The 18,698-nt window shown below is 29.2% G+C and overlaps 1 protein-coding gene across 3 annotated transcripts; it reads left to right on the top strand.

Moving 5' to 3' along the window:
• Window positions 1-9: 9 nt before the first annotated feature.
• Window positions 10-18,626, top strand: LOC131946526 (trichohyalin). 3 transcript variants are annotated; one of them, XM_059307348.1, is made up of 33 exons: window positions 10-115; window positions 331-371; window positions 2,293-2,449; window positions 2,570-2,698; window positions 2,955-3,150; window positions 3,871-3,977; window positions 4,240-4,332; window positions 4,576-4,707; window positions 4,798-4,886; window positions 5,427-5,504; window positions 5,651-5,804; window positions 5,956-6,045; window positions 6,205-6,285; window positions 6,510-6,620; window positions 6,785-7,009; window positions 7,889-7,968; window positions 8,323-8,482; window positions 8,845-8,917; window positions 9,151-9,342; window positions 9,921-10,030; window positions 10,343-10,440; window positions 10,687-10,779; window positions 10,941-11,049; window positions 11,158-11,304; window positions 11,436-11,537; window positions 12,019-12,144; window positions 12,273-12,326; window positions 12,679-12,848; window positions 13,177-13,264; window positions 13,599-13,753; window positions 15,267-15,371; window positions 15,589-18,030; window positions 18,252-18,626. In XM_059307348.1, the coding sequence occupies exons 3-32, from the start codon at window positions 2,306-2,308 to the stop codon at window positions 16,076-16,078; spliced, it is 3,981 nt and encodes a 1,326-aa protein (XP_059163331.1). In that variant the 5' UTR covers window positions 10-115; window positions 331-371; window positions 2,293-2,305; the 3' UTR covers window positions 16,079-18,030; window positions 18,252-18,626. The 3 variants fall into 3 exon arrangements, with proteins under 3 accessions (XP_059163331.1, XP_059163330.1, XP_059163332.1); XM_059307347.1 differs by lacking the exon at window positions 331-371; XM_059307349.1 differs by lacking the exons at window positions 10-115; window positions 18,252-18,626 and adding an exon at window positions 18,106-18,163 and having other exon boundaries at window positions 239-371.
• Window positions 18,627-18,698: the final 72 nt, after the last annotated feature.

Genomic DNA, 18,698 nt, shown 5'->3' with positions numbered 1-18,698 from the left:
TAAGTGAAGTAACCAACCAGATTTAGACTTGGAAATAATTACGACCTCGTTAACAAGAGAGTTCCACAATTTAGGCGATATGTTACATGTAACATTGGAAACACACATTCAAATAGTAAAATACGTGTGTATTTATTTAGTAAAAATCATGGTTAAATATTATAATACGATTAGGCCTACTCACAATTCTTTTTCCTCATTAAATAGTATGCTACACTAGCTTATGTGTGTATGTATATTGTATAGATCTAGTAGTAGTAGTAGTATAAATAGTCATCGTAGTCATAGTATAGCGGCAGTATAGCCGTACTTTTTAAAATAATCACTTAGACCAGACACAGAACTCAGCAGAGGTATTCATTCAGCGAGTAGTGAGTAGTATTAATTTTTAACTACTAACTTACAACACTTAGTGACTTAGTTAGTATTATTAGTAAGACTAGAATTACTAATTTATTATTAACATTTAGTATTATAATTATAATTAAGTCTTCTTTTAAGTCTTAAGTTAAGCAAAAATCAAAAGAAAAAGTTTGCCACCAAGAGAAGGGTCAGGCTGAATGGGAGGCTGATTAATACAGATTTATGATTTCAAGATAAGACTGTTCTTAGTTTGGCCTATTGAAAGCCCTTTTTACCCCTTGAAACTCCAGCTCAGATACTGGAGTCCTAGGAATAGATCTAGATCTACTTGTAAACAGTGTTTCTTTCATACATTTTTCTCCCTTGGGCACTTGAAACTTTTTGGGGACTGGGATGGGGGAGGGGAAGGGGGAGACACTGTTTAAGGAGAGTTGCCTGTGATAAACTGCATGTAAATTAAGTAGGCTTACACTTTTTAACTTTATTTATTTTAAAGTTAAATAATTGAATAGCAAGGTTGGATGGGAGAGTGCCTGAAAGCTTACTCGAAAATCCAGTTCAGACCCCAGGCAGATACTTGGGCCTGCTACCCATGTAAGAGAAAAAAATAAAATATAAACAATAGCTGCCCTGCAGATGTTTGCTGGCTAATGAAGCACATCTGCTTGGAGAATACTTGCTCCAATATTACAAGTAACATAAGAGTTAAGTGTCACCCATTTATGGCATCTGCACTGAAGGGGGAGGGGGCTTAAAAATATTAAGCTTTTGTGGACATATGGATGGGGAGGGGGTATGTGTTCTGGCCACATGTGCAAGGTCGCATGCTAAATTTAGTATCTAAATGAACACAGCTACAGCTAAGAATTTGCATAAAAAATGTATAGGCCTACATTTAAAAGGCATTGTCTGTGTTTTTGGTGTTTTAAAGCAAAATAAGTTTAACAAGTAATTAAATTATTGTATCTATATAAAGTGGGTACCTCTACTGTGAGTAGGCCTAACTGATGAATGAAAGCACAATTATAGGACATGAACTTAATATGACCTAATGACTTATTATAATCAGAGGCGTAGCGAGGGCGTGGGGGGGGGGGGGGGTGCAGACCGCACTGGGTGACACCATTTAGGGGGGTGACACCATGGCAAAAAATGGCAAAATGTTAAGAAGAAAATGCTTTTTGCCTGTTGCATTAATGATTGATTATGCAGCATATATTTAAGTTATAAGCCTATGTAGGCCGACACACACACACACACATTGGAGAATACTTGCTCCAATATTACAACTAACATAAGAGTTAAGTGTCATATTTATATATATATATATATATATATATATATATATATATATATATATATATATATATATATATATATATATATATATATATGCCGCACCAGGCGACACCCAACCTAGCGACACCACTGATTATAATCCAACACATTCTGGATTCTAAATTCACATGTAAAAACGGAGGTTGAAAAGTAATACATAAGTTTGTAAATATTCATCTTTCATACACAACACAAGTTATTGAATTAGTATATTGGATATGTATTTTTAAATAGCCATCATATTTTTATGGACATCCATGAGTTCTAATTCATTTTACAAAAGCTACTATTTTAAACAACAATATATTTTTTAAATATAAATATCAATTTAAAAAATCCAAAAGATCATATAATTATTCTTAATATTAATTTGCATTTTCTGAAGTCTTGCACAAATAAAATATTTAAAATTTAATTTCAAAACACATGTTTTGCATTGAGCAACACATGTAATATTAATAAAAGCGAAGTTTTTATATAGCAGTATTATAAACATATACATATATTTAAACAATAATGAACTGATTAACTTATGGATTTGTTATTTTTTGTAGGAGAAATTTGAGATTATGTTTTTTTATTTTTTTGCAGAAAAAGAAAGAATATGGCTACATGGTATTCTTCTCAAAGCTGGACAATTATATTTTTGTGCCTCCAACTTCTTATTGAATGGAATGCTGCCCAAACTTCAATCTGCGAAACAATTTTACCTACAATAGCTCAGAATTATTCATCTTTAAATCTTACAGTAAGTGTATTTTAAAACAATATAATTTATTATAATGGGTTATCAATTCTTATTTAGAAATAATGTATCCATGTTTTTTTCCCCTTTGAAGATGTTAAAAATGAAAATGGTTGATTTCAGGCAGAATATGAGATAAACAAAGAAGCTATCAGTGCCAGTGGGGTAAATACTGACTTAGTGAATTACTCTGGAATGCGCATTACAAATAATGAAACAGGACCCAGTATTGAAGTAAATTATTATGTCAAGGTACTGAGCATTTTGTTTATGAAATATATTTACCAGTATGTAAACTTATTAAAACATTATACTGTGTAGAAAACTATGTGCTATTATAAAAATTCTTGGGGGTCTGCATTGTATGATTGTGTGATTTTGAATAGGTTGTGTAATATGAAATATAACTAATAAAGTTAAAGGTAACAACAATTACAGCTTAAGAAACTCTAAAGGCTAGATATATTATTAACGTTAAACACATATTGCTTTAAAAAATTACTTTCAGATGTATGATTCAGGTTCAAATCCAGATAAAGTAAACATCACATTCAGCTTTACAAATCTGGAACCATCTCGTATGAGTTTAGTTTCTGTAAAAATTGACTTACAAAATAAAGTTAATGCTATTTGGGATATAGGAGTAACTGGTGCTTTCACAAATGGCAGATCATTCCTGGAGTATAATAAAACTAATCTGGCTGGTAGGCATTTCAATTTTTTTGTATTACATTTGTCTAAATAGCTAGAATTGGCTTGGGAGATGTGACTTGTTTTAACTGTAACTTAGTGTTGGCAGGCTAGTTTTTCTTCCAAAATAAATGTCATCCACTAAAACCTAAAGAGAAATTTGTATCACTTTTGTCCAATGTTTTTTCAGAACCAACTCGAAAATTTGTCATGTATGTGACTGAACTAATGGTAGAGTAAGGACTTTATGGGATTTGTTCATACTATTTTAATTGATAGTTTGTGTAATATGAATATGACACAGAATCACATACAAGGCAGGACTTGAGATATAGTTCGAGCAAAGAATAGCTGAGTTTTATTTAGCATAGCTGATGAACAGACAAATTGAATTAGTTATCTGCATAACAATTAAACATGTTGTTTTACCATTCATCTATCAATGTGTCTTATGGGAATGCACATATGCTGCTGTACTCTTCACTGAAGGTAGTCCAGCATAGTTTAAAGATAGAGCCCCATTACACATTGGACAGTTTAATAAATGTAAAACTGCATTTACAAACCTAGATCTGATTTTCTTAACAAAAATTTGAAGAAATTCTTCATTGAATTTAATCATGGATATTTTAAAATAATTTTAATAGTGGATTTACTCTCACTAATTATTTGTTAAAGTTTTCAGCTGTTCCCAATCACTATGTGTATGACTTTGTCCATTTGTTTCATCATAGCCAACACCTCCTTTGCCATTTGGTTTATTGCAACACCAGCTGGACAGGATGGCACAGACTTACCGGAAAGCCCTAATAACTTTGATGCTCCCTTTTATTTTACAACTGTAGGTTTTTTAATTGGATTATTTGAATGTTTCTCATTCCTAAATGCCGTAAAACGGATATTAATTGATTGATATAATGAATCATCATCTGCTTTTGATGAACACAATTTATTTATTAATTTTTCAGAATAATATTGTTGATGCTTCCTCTTGTTTTAAGCCTAAAATTAAACAGTATCTGATTTCTTTAATTAGGAACTTTGATAACTTCATTATAGGATTGTCTGGTTTTGTTTCATTAATTATATTCTTTATATCTCAGGAAGAAATAACAGCTTATGCGACAAAAAGAACAACTTATGGGACTTTTTTACCCTCTATATGCCTATTTAGGAAGATTATCATCATTGAAAATGTCAGTTTAAAGAGTTTATCTAGTTTAAAAAAATAAAATTGAAAATATTAATTCCTAACTAAAATCTAAAACAAATTACAATTTTGAAATTATATTAGTGCTACCCCCACCTTATAGTTCAAAAAACATGTCTAATTGTTGTGTCTAAATATTTTAAATATGTTAAATTTATCAATTAGATAATTTTAAATGAACACAATGTAATACATTTGCCAGTGATTAAAAGAAAAATGTACTTTTCAGATTGTTTATCAACATGGATTTACAGTTTTGACATTTTTTATAATGTTTTTTGTGGGCATCGGACTGGTAATTCTAATTGTCTGGCTCATCAGGCGCAGAAGAACAAATACTGTTAATGCTACAAAATCAGATGTGAGTGGTACTAAAAATATCAAAGTCTGTTAGACAATGTATCACATTTTGTTCTGTTCATGATAATTCAACTTTTTCTTCTTAAAAAAGGACAATCAAATGAGAAATAAGGGCAAAAACATTGTGATGGATGCAAAAGATGCTATGAAAAGAGGGGTCAATCCTATTAAAGATTTTAGGTAAGATATGCAAATGTTTAACATAAATATTTAAAAACTACTTATTAATTTAAAAATTGTTATACCATTCAAAATCATCACAGCTTCTGCTACCGTTTTGTACAAAAGCTACAGTTATCCAGAGTTATCTGTCCTTGTCCATTCTCTCCAAATACCTACACAGGTGACACATCTCTATGGTGTCAGCCTCAGGTTCTCACCAGGTATTTTGGGGTGACCTCTTTTCATCCTGCCATTTTATCGATGGCATAGCGGGATGGTAGAGCTATTAACTGCTAACCCAAAAGTCTCAATTTTGGATACCAGGCTTTAATGCTGTACTTCCCTCAGACCACCTAGCTCTGATGGGTACTTGACCCACATTAGGGAAATTAATGTGGCTGTGTATACTGCTGACCACACTAACCCTCTAGTATATACCAAGATCATTGAAACATAATCAAAGATGGTGATGTTGGTGGATTATATACTCATCATTGTATTATTATTAGGAGTATTGTATCATTATCAGTGTTTAATTGAATTCCTTTTATATTTCAGCTTGATAGCTTGGAATGAGAGCCTTGTTACTGTTCTTGGTCTAAATGATAAACTAAAAATGTACAGGGAAATTGATAAGTAAGTGTTGTCTTGTCTTTTGTTGATAGCTCTTAAATAGTGTACAAAGGTTGTATAATATATTTTTTACATTCTGTTTTCCAAAAATACAGAATGTTTTTAAAAGTTTCAACATTTTTTATATTTGGATTTTACTTTTTATACAGTTTGGATATCTTGTCCACAATAAACATTGACACTGACCTTGAACTTGAGCACAATGATGCAGCAGTTCAGGCTAGCCTCCTTTTGGTTCAAGGTCTCCGGTACAACAACGACATAACTAAATCTACAGAGGAGAAAACCAAGTCCAACTTGCAGGTAACTTCAATCATCACACATTTCCACAGTTCCATGATAAATGATCTCAAAACAAATTATCTTAGACAAAACTCTCAGACAAAAGATCTCACATACAGATAAATCTTAGAGACAAAATATCAGTTTTATGTTTAATTGTATTCATGAACAGAACCGTTTAAAAGAGCTGGATAAAAAATTAGAAGCAGATTTCAAGAAAGAACTGCAGTCTCTGTATATTGACATAGAGGCAAAAAATAAAGTAAGATTTACATTGGTGTTTGCTTTAAACTATTTTTAAATTTTAGACCCAGAACTCCATAAATCACTAAAAAAAATTACTTTAATGAATTCAAATTTCATGTGATATGGTATGATTCAAATTTCATGTGATATTGTATAATTCAATTTTTGAAAACAGGAAAAGCTTGGTGAACTACATAGGAAACATAAAGAAAAGAAACAAGAAATCATTTGGCTTTCTAAAGATTTACCAGAAACAGTATGTTTGTATTTTGTACACATTAGTATTAATTCAGTAACAGTTGTGTAATGTAAACAATGAAAATAATTGGCACACGTTGTATTGAGCTTTCATTTACACTAAAACGTTCTGAATTATGACTTTAAGAAATTAAAATTTTAACTTCGACTATTAAAATGTAAACACCAACATAAATTTTCTGGTTAATTTGATTACGTCGATGCTTATGTTTCTTATTTCAGGAGAAAAAGCAAATTCTAGATTTGTTAGACAAGCAGGAACAAGTTGAAGAGAACGAGCTCACCTACAAGTTAGCTCTGGAGCAAAATGAAGAGGCAGAAAAGTTAAGAAAGGTTGGTTGGGATGCTGTACCTTACAAATTAAATAAATGTAGACCTCTACAGGAATAAGCACTTACCTGCATATTCAGGCAGTAGGTCAATGCTGAAGTGGTTTTAATCCTAGCCTAGTTATTTTAGTTACCTGATTGATTTAGTCGTTATGTGCTATCTAACAGGAATACTCCACCCGCAAAAGAGTGGGCATCAAAGAGTTACAGCAACAGTTTGTTAACGAAGTCATTAGTTCAGAAGTTCTTCCATCTGAAAAAGCTGATTGGTTAATCAAGGAACACAAGAGGCAGCAAGAGGAAATAGCCAAGAAATATGATGATGAAATTTCTCTACAGAGGATGTTACTGGAAGAAAAGTTGGCCAAAAGACGAGCTCTGGCCCAGGCTAGTGTAAGTGTAATGTAATCAGGCTAGTGTAAGTGTAATGTAATCAGGCTGATATAAGTGTAATGTAATCAGATGAATGTAATTGAAATGTAATCAGGCTAGTGTAGGTGTAATGTAATCTGTCAGATGTAATTGTAATGTAATCAGGCTGATATAAGTGTAATGTAATCATATGGATGTAATTGTAATGTAATCAGGCTAGTGTAGGTGTAATGTAATCCGTCAAATGTAATTGTAATGTAATCAGGCTGATATAAGTGTAATGTAATCTGGCTTGTGTAAGTGTAATGTAATCTGGCTTGTGTAAGTGTAATGTAATCAGGCTAGTGTAAGTGTAATGTAATCAGGTGAATGTATTATAATGTTATCAGGCTAGTGTTAGTGTTAGTGTAATGTAATCAGGCTAGTGTAAATGTAATATAATGTAACTGTAATTTAATCAGGCTAATGTAATGTGTAATGTAACCAGGTAAGTGTAATGTAATCAGGCTTATGTAAGTGTAATTTTATTCAGGTTAGTGTAAGTATGGCATATATTGTAATCAGGTTAGTGTAAGTATGGCCTGTAATGTAATCAGGCTAGTGTAAGTGCGGACTATAATAATGTAATCAGATTAATGTAATCAGGCTAATGTAAATATAATGTAATTGAACTAGTGTAAGTAAAATGTAAACAGGATAGAGTAAGTAGGCCTTTAACCCATACAAGTTTCTAAATAGCCACTCAATTAAAACAGAAATTAAGTTTTAATATTTTCAATAAAAAAAATGAATACATTAATAAAATTCTAAAAATATTTTAAGGTGATTTAATAACATAAACGTTCATTCTAATTTCTTACTATTCTATGATTTAACCACATTTTGGCCCCTAATTTTCAGGAAGCTCGAGAAGATGATGATGCTAAAATCTTGAGTTTGGTTGCTTCAGGCCAGTTAAACATCATTCAAAAACTTAAAAGGTATTTCCACATAAATTATATGAAAAAAAAAAAAAAATGCAGACAGGCTTTAATGTGTTAAAGATACACTTTTAATCTCTCATTTAAAACATAGTTTGAAATCTTTGCTTTATCATGTTAATATGTACATTAACTTTGTTAGATTGGTATTATTAAATTCAATTATAGAACTCTCCACTTGAAAATTGCTCCTTTCTCCTTATTTCCAATGCAACAAATTAATATTATTTTTAACATTAATTAACCACACAATCTTGTTACCATGCTTTTTTTTTAATTCCATCATTTTTCCCCCAAAACCACATTAATTCTAATATGTAAGCTGGGTATCTAACACATTGTGAAACTCTTCAGTTCTAAGAAATTATCAAATGATGAAGCTGAAGACTACACTGACCAGGTAACAGCTGATGTGCAAGCTGTCAAGACTCAAATGGATAAAGAAAAGGACTTGAAGCTGAAAGAATTGGTCAAGAAACTTAATCAAGCCAAGGCAAAAGCTTTGGCTGATGAGGTATAGTCCACATTATAAACTTGGTGGGTTTTTAATCTGGTCCTTTAAAGAAAGTAATTAGCTAACATAATAAAAGTTTTTGCTAATACTTCTGGGAATTTTCGCTGTTGAGTGGTAGAGCTCTAGATTCATATCCCAAAGGTCTTAAGTTTGGTTCCCAATATATAGTCTTTACAATGTATGAGTCTACCCAGCTATGATGAATACCTGAGTAGTGTCAGGTAAAGGGGGTTGTGTGTAGTACAATACCTTTATATACATTGTTCACAGAAGAATGAACTTAAGTTCAAATAGGAAATTTAGGCTGTCAGGTAAAAAACAGTTATTTCCAGTTGGTGTATTACGTTTTTTTTCCATCTCAGATGAGTCAGCAGGCATCCCAGGTTCAAGATTACATAGCTAAAAATAAATCCCCGCAAACAGATGGGCCCGTTGGTAGGTACTAAGTTATGTCTAATTTTATTCAAACAAAAACATGATTTACTTAGTTCATCTTGAATCATATTTCTCATTTATTGTACTATTTCATATTATTTTTTAAATAATTTGTTTGCTTTGTAATACACATTAATTTTATAAATGTATTGATTTTACTTCTATATAAATTCTGCAAAATTTTGCAGAGACCAAACAATATAAAATTTAACCAATAATTTTATTCTGCATAGACCCTAACTCATACATCAGAGGTTTTATAAATTTGAAGTCCCAACATCGCAGACGACTACATGAGCTAGAAAATGAGATTGATGGAAAGCATGCCAAAGAGCTTGATGCACTGAGGGATCAGATAGCCGAGACAGCCAAGCAAAGTCTAAAAACTAATGAACAAAAGCTGATTCAGAGGATCAAAACTCAGGGTAAATTTTTTAAAGTCTAAAAACTAATGAACAAAAGCTGATTCAGAGGATCAAAACTCAGGGTAAATTTTTTAAAGTCTAAAAACTAATAAACAAAAGCTGATTCAGAGGATCAAAACTCAGGGTAAATTTTTTAAAGTCTAAAAACTAATGAACAAAAGCTGATTCAGAGGATCAAAACTCAGGGTAAATTTTTCAAAGTCTAAAAACTAATGAGCAAAAGCTGATTCAGAGGATCAAAACTCAGGGTAAATTATTTAAAGTCTAAAAACTAATGAACAAAAGCTGGTTCAGAGGATCAAATCTCAAGGTAAATTTTTAAAAGTCTAAAAACTAATGAACAAAAGCTGATTCAGAGGATCAAAACTCACGGTAAATTTTTTAAAGTTTTCTAGTTTCACTTAACTCCCTTTCTGTAATTTATTAAGGAAATCTTTGGTAATTAACTTATTAGTTTAAATTTTTTGGAGTTAGCCAAGTTTGTATCAAAAGACAAAAGTAGACATTTGCATCTGTCAAGGCCTAAAATATTTTTATTTCTGATCTCAACTAGATACTTAAAAAAGTTTTTTCTGCAGATGTAGATGACAGCGTAATTGAGAAAATTTTGAGAAATCATGACAAAGTTGTCAAAGAAACAATTGCACAGCAGATTGCTAATAGGCAAAATCAAGAATCAAAATTTCAGGTAATATCTATATTCTTTTATTTTGTTTATATATATCTTTTATTTTATTATTTTATTTTATTTATTTCATAATTTAAAGCACCTGCAACCTTTTAATTATTAAGCTATAAGTAATTTTTAAAAAATTAATAATTCTACATAAAATGCATATATGAAAACTTGTTTGGAAACTTTGTTTTGATTTGCAAATTGTCATTCCATCCAATTGTAACACACCAGCATGTATTTAGTTTAGGTATTAATATATTAAGGTTTTTAAAGTTATATTTTGTTCTATGAAACCCAAAACAATTCAATTGTTTATGTTTCTAGAATGAGCTTGCCAAAAGAAAAAAAGGTTGGGATGAAATGAGAGCAAATGAAAAACAAGAACAGCAAGATCTGAGGGAATATGAATTGGAAGTTGTTGAGTGAGTCACATTGTGATACAAATTCAAGAATAATAACAATAGCCCCTAACAGTTCTAATATTTGTCCTACAAATTTACAATACAGAAAACTTAACCCAGACCTGGCTGAAGAAAAATTTATTTCTGCTAATTTTTTTTTCCTCAATAATTTTAACATTTTAAGCTTGACTTCACAATTGACAATCAGTTGTTTGATATAAATAAGGTTTTAGAAAAAAGTTTTCATTTTCTTCTTCCAACTTTCAGCAAACTTTTAGGTAGTCAAGTGGCCTTGTCGGAGGATGAAAGGGAAAGAATTCTTAAGGAGCATGAAAAAAACATGGTCAAGCTAGAAAACAGGTTCTGTATCTGCATTTGATATTATTTACTTCAAAGCTAATGTAATAAATGTATTAAGTATAATTACATAATGTAGATGATATTACACCATGATTAGCATATGAAAATAGTTAATTTAGTAAATGAGTAAAATTAAACCAGATCAAATTTTTGTATTTTAGTCTGACCTTAAACAAGCTGAGACAAAAAAGAATGATTGAGGAGAAAATAGCCCAGAGACAAGCACAACAAATGGAGGAGTTGCAGCAAAAACAATATGCCGAAATCATGGTCTGTCATTAATCTAGTGATTCTGGTTGTTTGTTTAAACCTTCATAGTGTTATTGTTTACATCTTAAGCTGTATGTTCTTATGCTTTTAAAATGTGTCTAATTCTAGAAACACAGGAGGGTTGCTGAGAACAATGGGGAGGAAGAAGATGAAGGCACCAAATTGGAAGAGCTCAAGATTAGAAAAAAACATGCTGAGCAACAAATCACACTTATTCAAAACATAGATTTTAATTTTGATAAAGAACTAGAAGAGGTAATTACAGAGAAAAAAAAACAGGCCTATATTGAATTATTATTGTGATAATTCCTTATTATGTTTTCATCTTGTCATAAAATTTAATCTTTTAGTCTATTCTACAAGGTCTTAAATTTCTGTATATTTAGATAAGAGTTGATATGATAAAAGAAAGAGCTTATTCATTGAAAGAACAGGAAGAAAAACTGGGTGCACTAATTACCTCCCTTCAAATGACTAAGGCTAGAGAGGTTTGCAATCTTTTGCAATTTTTAATCTTGTTTCTTATTACATTATAATGGTATGCATAATTGCTGTATTTATATTTCATTTCAAATATGCTATTCATAAGCTTTTTAGATAGGTTGTATTCCATTGCTTTAGTAAATTGTAAAAAAAAAACACTGAAGAAATAACATACAACATCTATAGTTTATTTATCAAAATGAAATCTTCAACATTTTCTAGCTTCAACATGTAAAAGTTATTCTTTCAAACTGGTGGTTTTTAGGGCAGATGAAGTAGAGTTCACCTATTTCTATAACCTCAGCATTGATGAGATACTTAGTCAAAACTTTGCCCAGCCTCCTTAGATTTCTCTAACTTAAGTCAGGTACCCATCAGAGCTTGGTGGACCTGGGTTACAAACTTGAGAATTTTTGTTTAGCATTTGTGCACTCTACCTTTTTATTATTCCATCCTACTATAACAAATTAAACTTTTAATTATCAGCTAGCAAAGATTGAAGAGCAGCAGAAAGCTATAAATAATTTGAAAGGAAACTTGCTTGATGATTTGAACGCCAGAGGGATCTTGTCCACTCCGGACTGTGAGAAGATAATCACTAGGCATAGAGAGGTAACTCAAAGCTTTTTAATTGTTTTATGGATCACTTTATCTGCATGTTGTCTTTGCTATTTTGTTTAGAAATGTTAAGTTCCATTTCACATACAAGATGACAATATTTTGGTTTAAATAATCTAAAGGAGCAAGATGAGCTGACTACAAAGTTGGATAACTACAGATCTGTACAAGAAGAGGTCAGGATTCATTGTTTATTTTGGTTAGAATAGACTTTTAATTATTATTTGATTTTTATTTTCTTATTAAATTTAATAATTGTACAATTTTAAATTGTAACTTGATTTAAAAATAAGTTTTATTCTTATTTAATTCAATATATATAAATATACATATACATATATATATATATATATATATATATATATATATATATATATATATATATATATATATATATATATATATATATATATATATAGGATCCTTTTTAATGCGAAATAACAACATTCAAAATTGAAACACAATTTCAAATTATATTTATGTGGTTTTTTTTCGCTATAAAATAATGACTTATTATATATGATTTAGACACTAAGAAAAAAGCTGCAGGATCGTCTGTTACAAAGAGAGAACACAATGGTTCTAAAGCAGGAAGAGGAAATGAAAATGTTAATTCAGCAGTCCACAAACAAGACTAGTGCTAAAATTAGACGTGCTCTACTTAATCACAAACATATAGTCGCAATGGAGAAATTCAAGTAGGTTCCCACTATTATTTATTAGTGATTAAATTTTTTATCCAATAATATTGTATAGGCTACATTTTTATTTTTAATTTTTATAAATAATTAAAATAATTTTAATAATTTATTTTTATTTATAGAAATTTATTTAGGCCTAACAGAAAAGTAATTCTATCATATTCATTGGGATAAAATCAATTTTCCTATTGTCACTTCTATTATTTAAGTGAACTTATACATTTGTACCATTTTATCTGATTACACACATTTTACATATTCTATTGTGAAGAATTTAAACAATTGTAACAATAGATTTCTGAGATTTTTTTAACAATAATTTAAGGAACAAACTGCAAAGGGAGATAAATCAGACAATGGAAGACACCAAGAGAGAGCTTCAGTTGCAGAAACATAAAATGCTGCAAGATCAAGTATTTCAAATTTTCTTTTATTTTTTCCCATAGTCTTAAATTACTCTATTTTGTTTACTGTTTCACAAAGTAAAATGTAAGTTCTAATACATTTGCCTATTTGTACTTATTAAATATTAAAGGTCTGAAAGATTAACTTGTTTTTCATCATCTTTATTCATGTAGACCACTTGAGGAGCATGATGCAAAAATATTTTGGCATAAATTGTTTCTAAAAGTCTGTAATTTATCACCTCTCTATCATACTCTATGAGATTCCTACTGCTTGGGCTTACTTTAATTTTATAGCTACATATATTGTAAAGTCATAATAAAATAAATATTTCAAAATCAGGAAATGAAATTTCTGGCTGGTTTGGTAAAAATTGGTGAATTTGAACGCAATGAATTGCTTGATGTTCTTCATATGCTTTTTCCAAGAAAAACTGAAGAGGCCATTACAGAGATGCTTAATAAAATTTATGTAGAAAATAAATCTACAAGCAAAAAGTAAGTATAGTAAATACAAACTTAAACTGTAGTTATAGTTTAAGTGTATATAGATAATTACTTTTTTAGTTGCTAAAATATTTTATGTTAAAGCCACAAAATAACACATACTGAAGTGTTATAATATTTCAGTTGGCTATCAATGCTTGTTGAATATGTTTTACTAAATTATTATATAAATATATCTTTATACGTTGGACTGATTTTAAAAAAAAGTGTTATAATGTTTATAATATCTTAAAATTGACACTGGGTGAAAGAGTAAATATTAAAAGGTATTAAAATAGTATTTCTGTTTAAACATCCAGTGACCAACAGCATGTACGTACCATTTTTTAAATGCATGATTTAATAAGTTGTCAGTGCAGAACAGAGTGGGCTGCTTATAACAGCTGTTGTCTTATTTATAGCTGTCAATATTAATTTATCCTTCTATTACTTTTGGCTCTATAATTAATTAATTTCAAATGAAAATATTATACAATACAGAGACTAATAACTTATTAGAAATTTGACCCAAAAATGCAAGACAAAAGTATCTGAATTTTTACAAAACTTTCTGCACACTAATAGAAAAAAAATCTACATATAAATTAGACAAATATATCTACATTTTTACAAAAAGCCCTACATAAAAATTAGATCAAAACATTTGAATTTTGATAAAAAGTTCTGCACAGAAATTAGAAGAAAAAACACCAGGTTGTTGATGAATATCTTTGGTCAGATATTAAATGAAACAAGGACTTTAAAGCTTTTTCTGTGTTATATCACCCTATATCTGCAATATTGATCTGGCTTTCATAATTTCCCAGTACTTTTTGCTTTACATGCTGACTGAAGGCTTAACAGCTTTAAAACAAAGATTTAATATTTCTAGAACTGAAGCAAATAACTCATTTGTGGCTTATCACAATAGATAATATAAGGATATAGTAGCTCTGGAGTCAGTTCTTCTGCATTACAAAGGAACTCCAAAACCCCAGTAATTAAAGTGGTCACAAGTTTGGCATGAAAAAATGGCTTCAATGCTTATTGCAGAAATAAACTTAAAACCCTTGAATTTTGTTTACATATTGAGTAATGGTCTTAACATTATATGTTCTAAAAAACATGTTTTTTTAATTCTTATATTCTTAGATGTTGTAAAATAGATAATTAATGACTTGGATAAAGGTTTTTTGTAACTAATACTATAAACAAGTTTTATTCCAATTAGCACTAAATTATTAGAAATGAAAGTTTCATCAATTAATAATAGATGTTTATTTATTTTTTGTGTGACAAGATAAAATGATACTATTAAACTTAAAATAAATCATCTGCATCTATAATTTTTTTAGTTAAACATGTCAGAATTTATTTATAAATAGTACTTTATTAGAAGCAAGTTATTTCTTCATTTCCCAAACAAGTTTAGCTGTAGTTATCTATAAATATTAATTGACTTAAGATTTTAACTTACATAATAAATAGTTTTTGCTGTTTAATAAAATCCCGCTTTTTATTCCAGTATGGAAAAAAGTCAAAGTACACTAGCCGAACGGGTATACAAGGAGCAATACATGGCTCCCTTGGGTAGAGCACCATCAGCAACATCAAAAAGTTTGGTTAACCGGTATGATTTTTTTTATCACTATGTTTATTCCAAATCATTTCCATATTTATATTTTCTTGAAAATATAAATAGCTATTATAGGTAATGTATTTTTCTTTTGTAAAAAAAATAAATCTGAAAAAAATATTTTTTTATTCCAAAAATATTTTTGGTGTACAGTCAAAAAAATGTTTTGACATGAATTGTTTCTAAAATCTGTAATTTATCATTTCTTTAGGAAACCTGTAGAAAAAACAAGTGGAAGAGGTGTTTCAGTTATAGATCAGGATAGAAGAAAAAACACTTTTGGACCTCAAGACTACTCTAGACGAGAAGCTTTAATAAATCAAAGTGAGCCTCAAAACAATAGAAGAAAAAATTCAGTTGATAAAAAGTACCTTCCTCCAATCAATAATGCAAAGAGAAACTTGAGTGAAAGCGATGAAGAAGATGATGAATATTATGATTTAGGTACAAACTACTCTAGAAATAAATTAGAAAGCCAAAACAAGGCATATGTTAGACAGCCTGAAAGAAGTAGAAGTTCTGCCGAGGTTAGGAGACCTCAGCAAGATGTAATCTCTGAAAGCATGGAGGACGATGATTACAGTGATAATGAAGCCAAGTTCAAATATGCACCAGAAAAAGTGAAAGAGCAACCTAAACAAAGAAAGAAAAAATTCTTGAAGAAACTAGCCCATCACAGTGATGATGATGATGAACTTTAATGATGTTTAAATAACTTTAAAAATTTTGTATTTGTTTTATTAGACAACCAGTGCAATCAAAAGTTGATGCTCACACAATCACTGAAATCAACAGATTTATGTAAAAAAAAAAGTTTTACCAATTATTATTTTCTAATAATTTTTAAGCAGTATATTACTGTTGGAACCGCTATAAATGACTAAACTACAAATCAAAAGAAGGGATATTAGTTACATCACTTTTATAGAATCCTGAATGGTTTATTCATTATTATTATAAAAAAAAAATGTGTTGGACAATCTATTATATTAATTATTTAAAATGCTGTGAAAGTTTGCTGTGTTTTTTACCATATCTAAAAATTCACAAACCAATATTCATAAATATTACACACTATAATGGAATTTTTTTCAGTCTGTCAATAATTTTCCTCTGTAGGAAATTTTTTTTAAGTATATAATTTCCATATAACATGCTGTAATCAAAATATAAATAATATACTGTAGAACATAATTATAAGTTTTCACCCAAGTTTATACTTAATAAGATTTTTAGACAAAAATATAACAGAAACCTGAGTGTAAAGTGTAAAGAAATGTTATCCATGTTATCTTAAATATATGCTGAAGTTTCTTTCTCACTGTGATCACCATGGTTATTTTGCCATGTTTACCTATGTTATTTACATATGATGGGCCTACTTTTAAAATTCACTATCTGCCATTTTGGAAATCCAGACCAGCTTTTAGTGTTAACCTGACATAGAATCTGTTTGATGAAGCAAATACTTTCTGTCAGAGTAATAACTAATTATTTTACTATTTTTGTAAAGGCAACTAAAAACTAGGATCATGTGTCTGTTAAAGTTTATTCAGTTGGTTTTTTCTTCTAAAAATGGAGATATTGCATTTTGTAAGTAAGTTTGACATATATATTACAAGCTTTATTTATACTTGACTTTATGTGAATTTTTATGTGAATTTCACACTTATATTCATATTTAATGGAACAATATTAATTGTTAAAACTGAGTTCACAAGATTTATGTTGAACATGTTACCTATACTGCTCACTTGAAATGTCTTAAGATACTGGTGTATATAAATGACTCAGGCATTTTGATATAATTTCTTCATCTCTGCATTTTTCAATTGAAATTAGCATAGGGACAAAATTGTTTTGAAGGAATTGTATTGATAATTTTAGTCTCTATATATTTAATTAAAACCAGGAATATTATATTAGTTTTACTTTGCTAGTGTACTACGAACATGGTAACTCTAGCTTGTTACCCTACAGAGCATTTTCATAGTATAATAATAAATTGCTCAAGAACATAATTTATCAGCATATTTACCTCCCTTGTATGTTTAAAAAAAATAAACAATTATATTTTTAGCTACTCTGCATGTTAACTAATTATTAATGTAATTTAGTAACACATATTCATTAACTGGTAGTACTATACATGTGTCATCTTTGTATTTTTAATTGCTTTTTGGCCATCAGTAAATTCTTTATCTGATTTCCTATCATCTAGGCCTAATTAAATAATTAATTTAATTTTCAATAGCCTACTCATTTCTTTAATTTTAATTTTAAAAAAAAATTATAATTAACTCAATTAACTAATTACGTTGAACTGATTGGAGTGTAGTGCTTTTTAAAAAATAAATAACACACTTTCTTGTAGATTTAACATATATTTCAAAATAGAAAAGTTTAATCTTGCCTGTTTAGTTTAAATAATTGCGGGTGTAAATTTAATGTAGAATTTGAATTGTTATAATAGTTTGCTAAGGGTGATATTAATTTTAGCTCAATTCTAAAAATATATTTATCTTACTGTAATCATCTATTAAAATGATGAGTGATATACTAACATCCTGTAAGTGTAGTGTTAAAACTAAACTGTAAAAATGTGTACACTAAAAAGTCTACTGCTCTTTTAGCTACAGTAGGTATATGAGAGGTATAAGATTAAAATTGGGTAAAGTTTAATTTTCTATATTTATATATTGTTAATTTAATTGTAGGTATATGAGAGGTATAAGATTAAAATTGGGTAAAGTTTAATTTTCTATATTTATATTGTTAATTTAATTGTAGGTATATGAGAGGTATAAGATTAAAATTGGGTAAAGTTTAATTTTCTATATTTATATTGTTAATTTAATTGTAGGTATATGAGAGGTATAAGATTAAAATTGGGTAAAGTTTAATTTTCTATATTTATATTGTTAATTTAATTAATTTGATGCTAACAAATTAAGGAGTTTTATTTTAGATTTCTGTGAGGTATATATGTTACCAATTATTGAATAGATAATGCTATAGCGCTCAAGAAAATTCTCACATATTTTAGTCGGCAGATGATTATCAAAATAACTTTTGTATCATGAATAATATTACTAAGTGCCATAACTGTTTATCACATTTTATTGTAACACTATTTGTGTAACTTTTTATAATATTATACACTAAATATATTTCGTTTTATTTTTTATACAGTTTTTAGTTTGATCACATTAAAAGTTATATGTGAAATAAAAATTGACTCAAACTGTGTATGATTATTTTAAAATTTAGCTAAAGGTTAAAACCCTACTAAAACTAGGAATGATGAAACCACACATTTCT

The sequence above is a fragment of the Physella acuta genome, unplaced genomic scaffold, assembly GCF_028476545.2.
Source record: "Physella acuta isolate Inbredline_101_S28 unplaced genomic scaffold, ASM2847654v3 ptg000562l, whole genome shotgun sequence".
NCBI classification, from domain to species: Eukaryota; Metazoa; Mollusca; class Gastropoda; family Physidae; genus Physella; species Physella acuta.
Note: the sequence above shows the minus strand (reverse complement) of the source record. Positions and strands in the feature narration are given on the sequence as shown.

Coding starts and splice junctions, on each gene's coding strand:
- LOC131946526 (XM_059307347.1), top strand. CDS start 2,306: ATGGCTACATGGTATTCTTCTCAAAGCTGGACAATTATATTTTTGTGC. Junction 2,699..2,954: donor AAGTAAATTATTATGTCAAG/GTACTGAGCATT, acceptor AATTACTTTCAG/ATGTATGATTCAGGTTCAAA. Junction 13,754..15,266: donor AATAAATCTACAAGCAAAAA/GTAAGTATAGTA, acceptor TTTTTATTCCAG/TATGGAAAAAAGTCAAAGTA.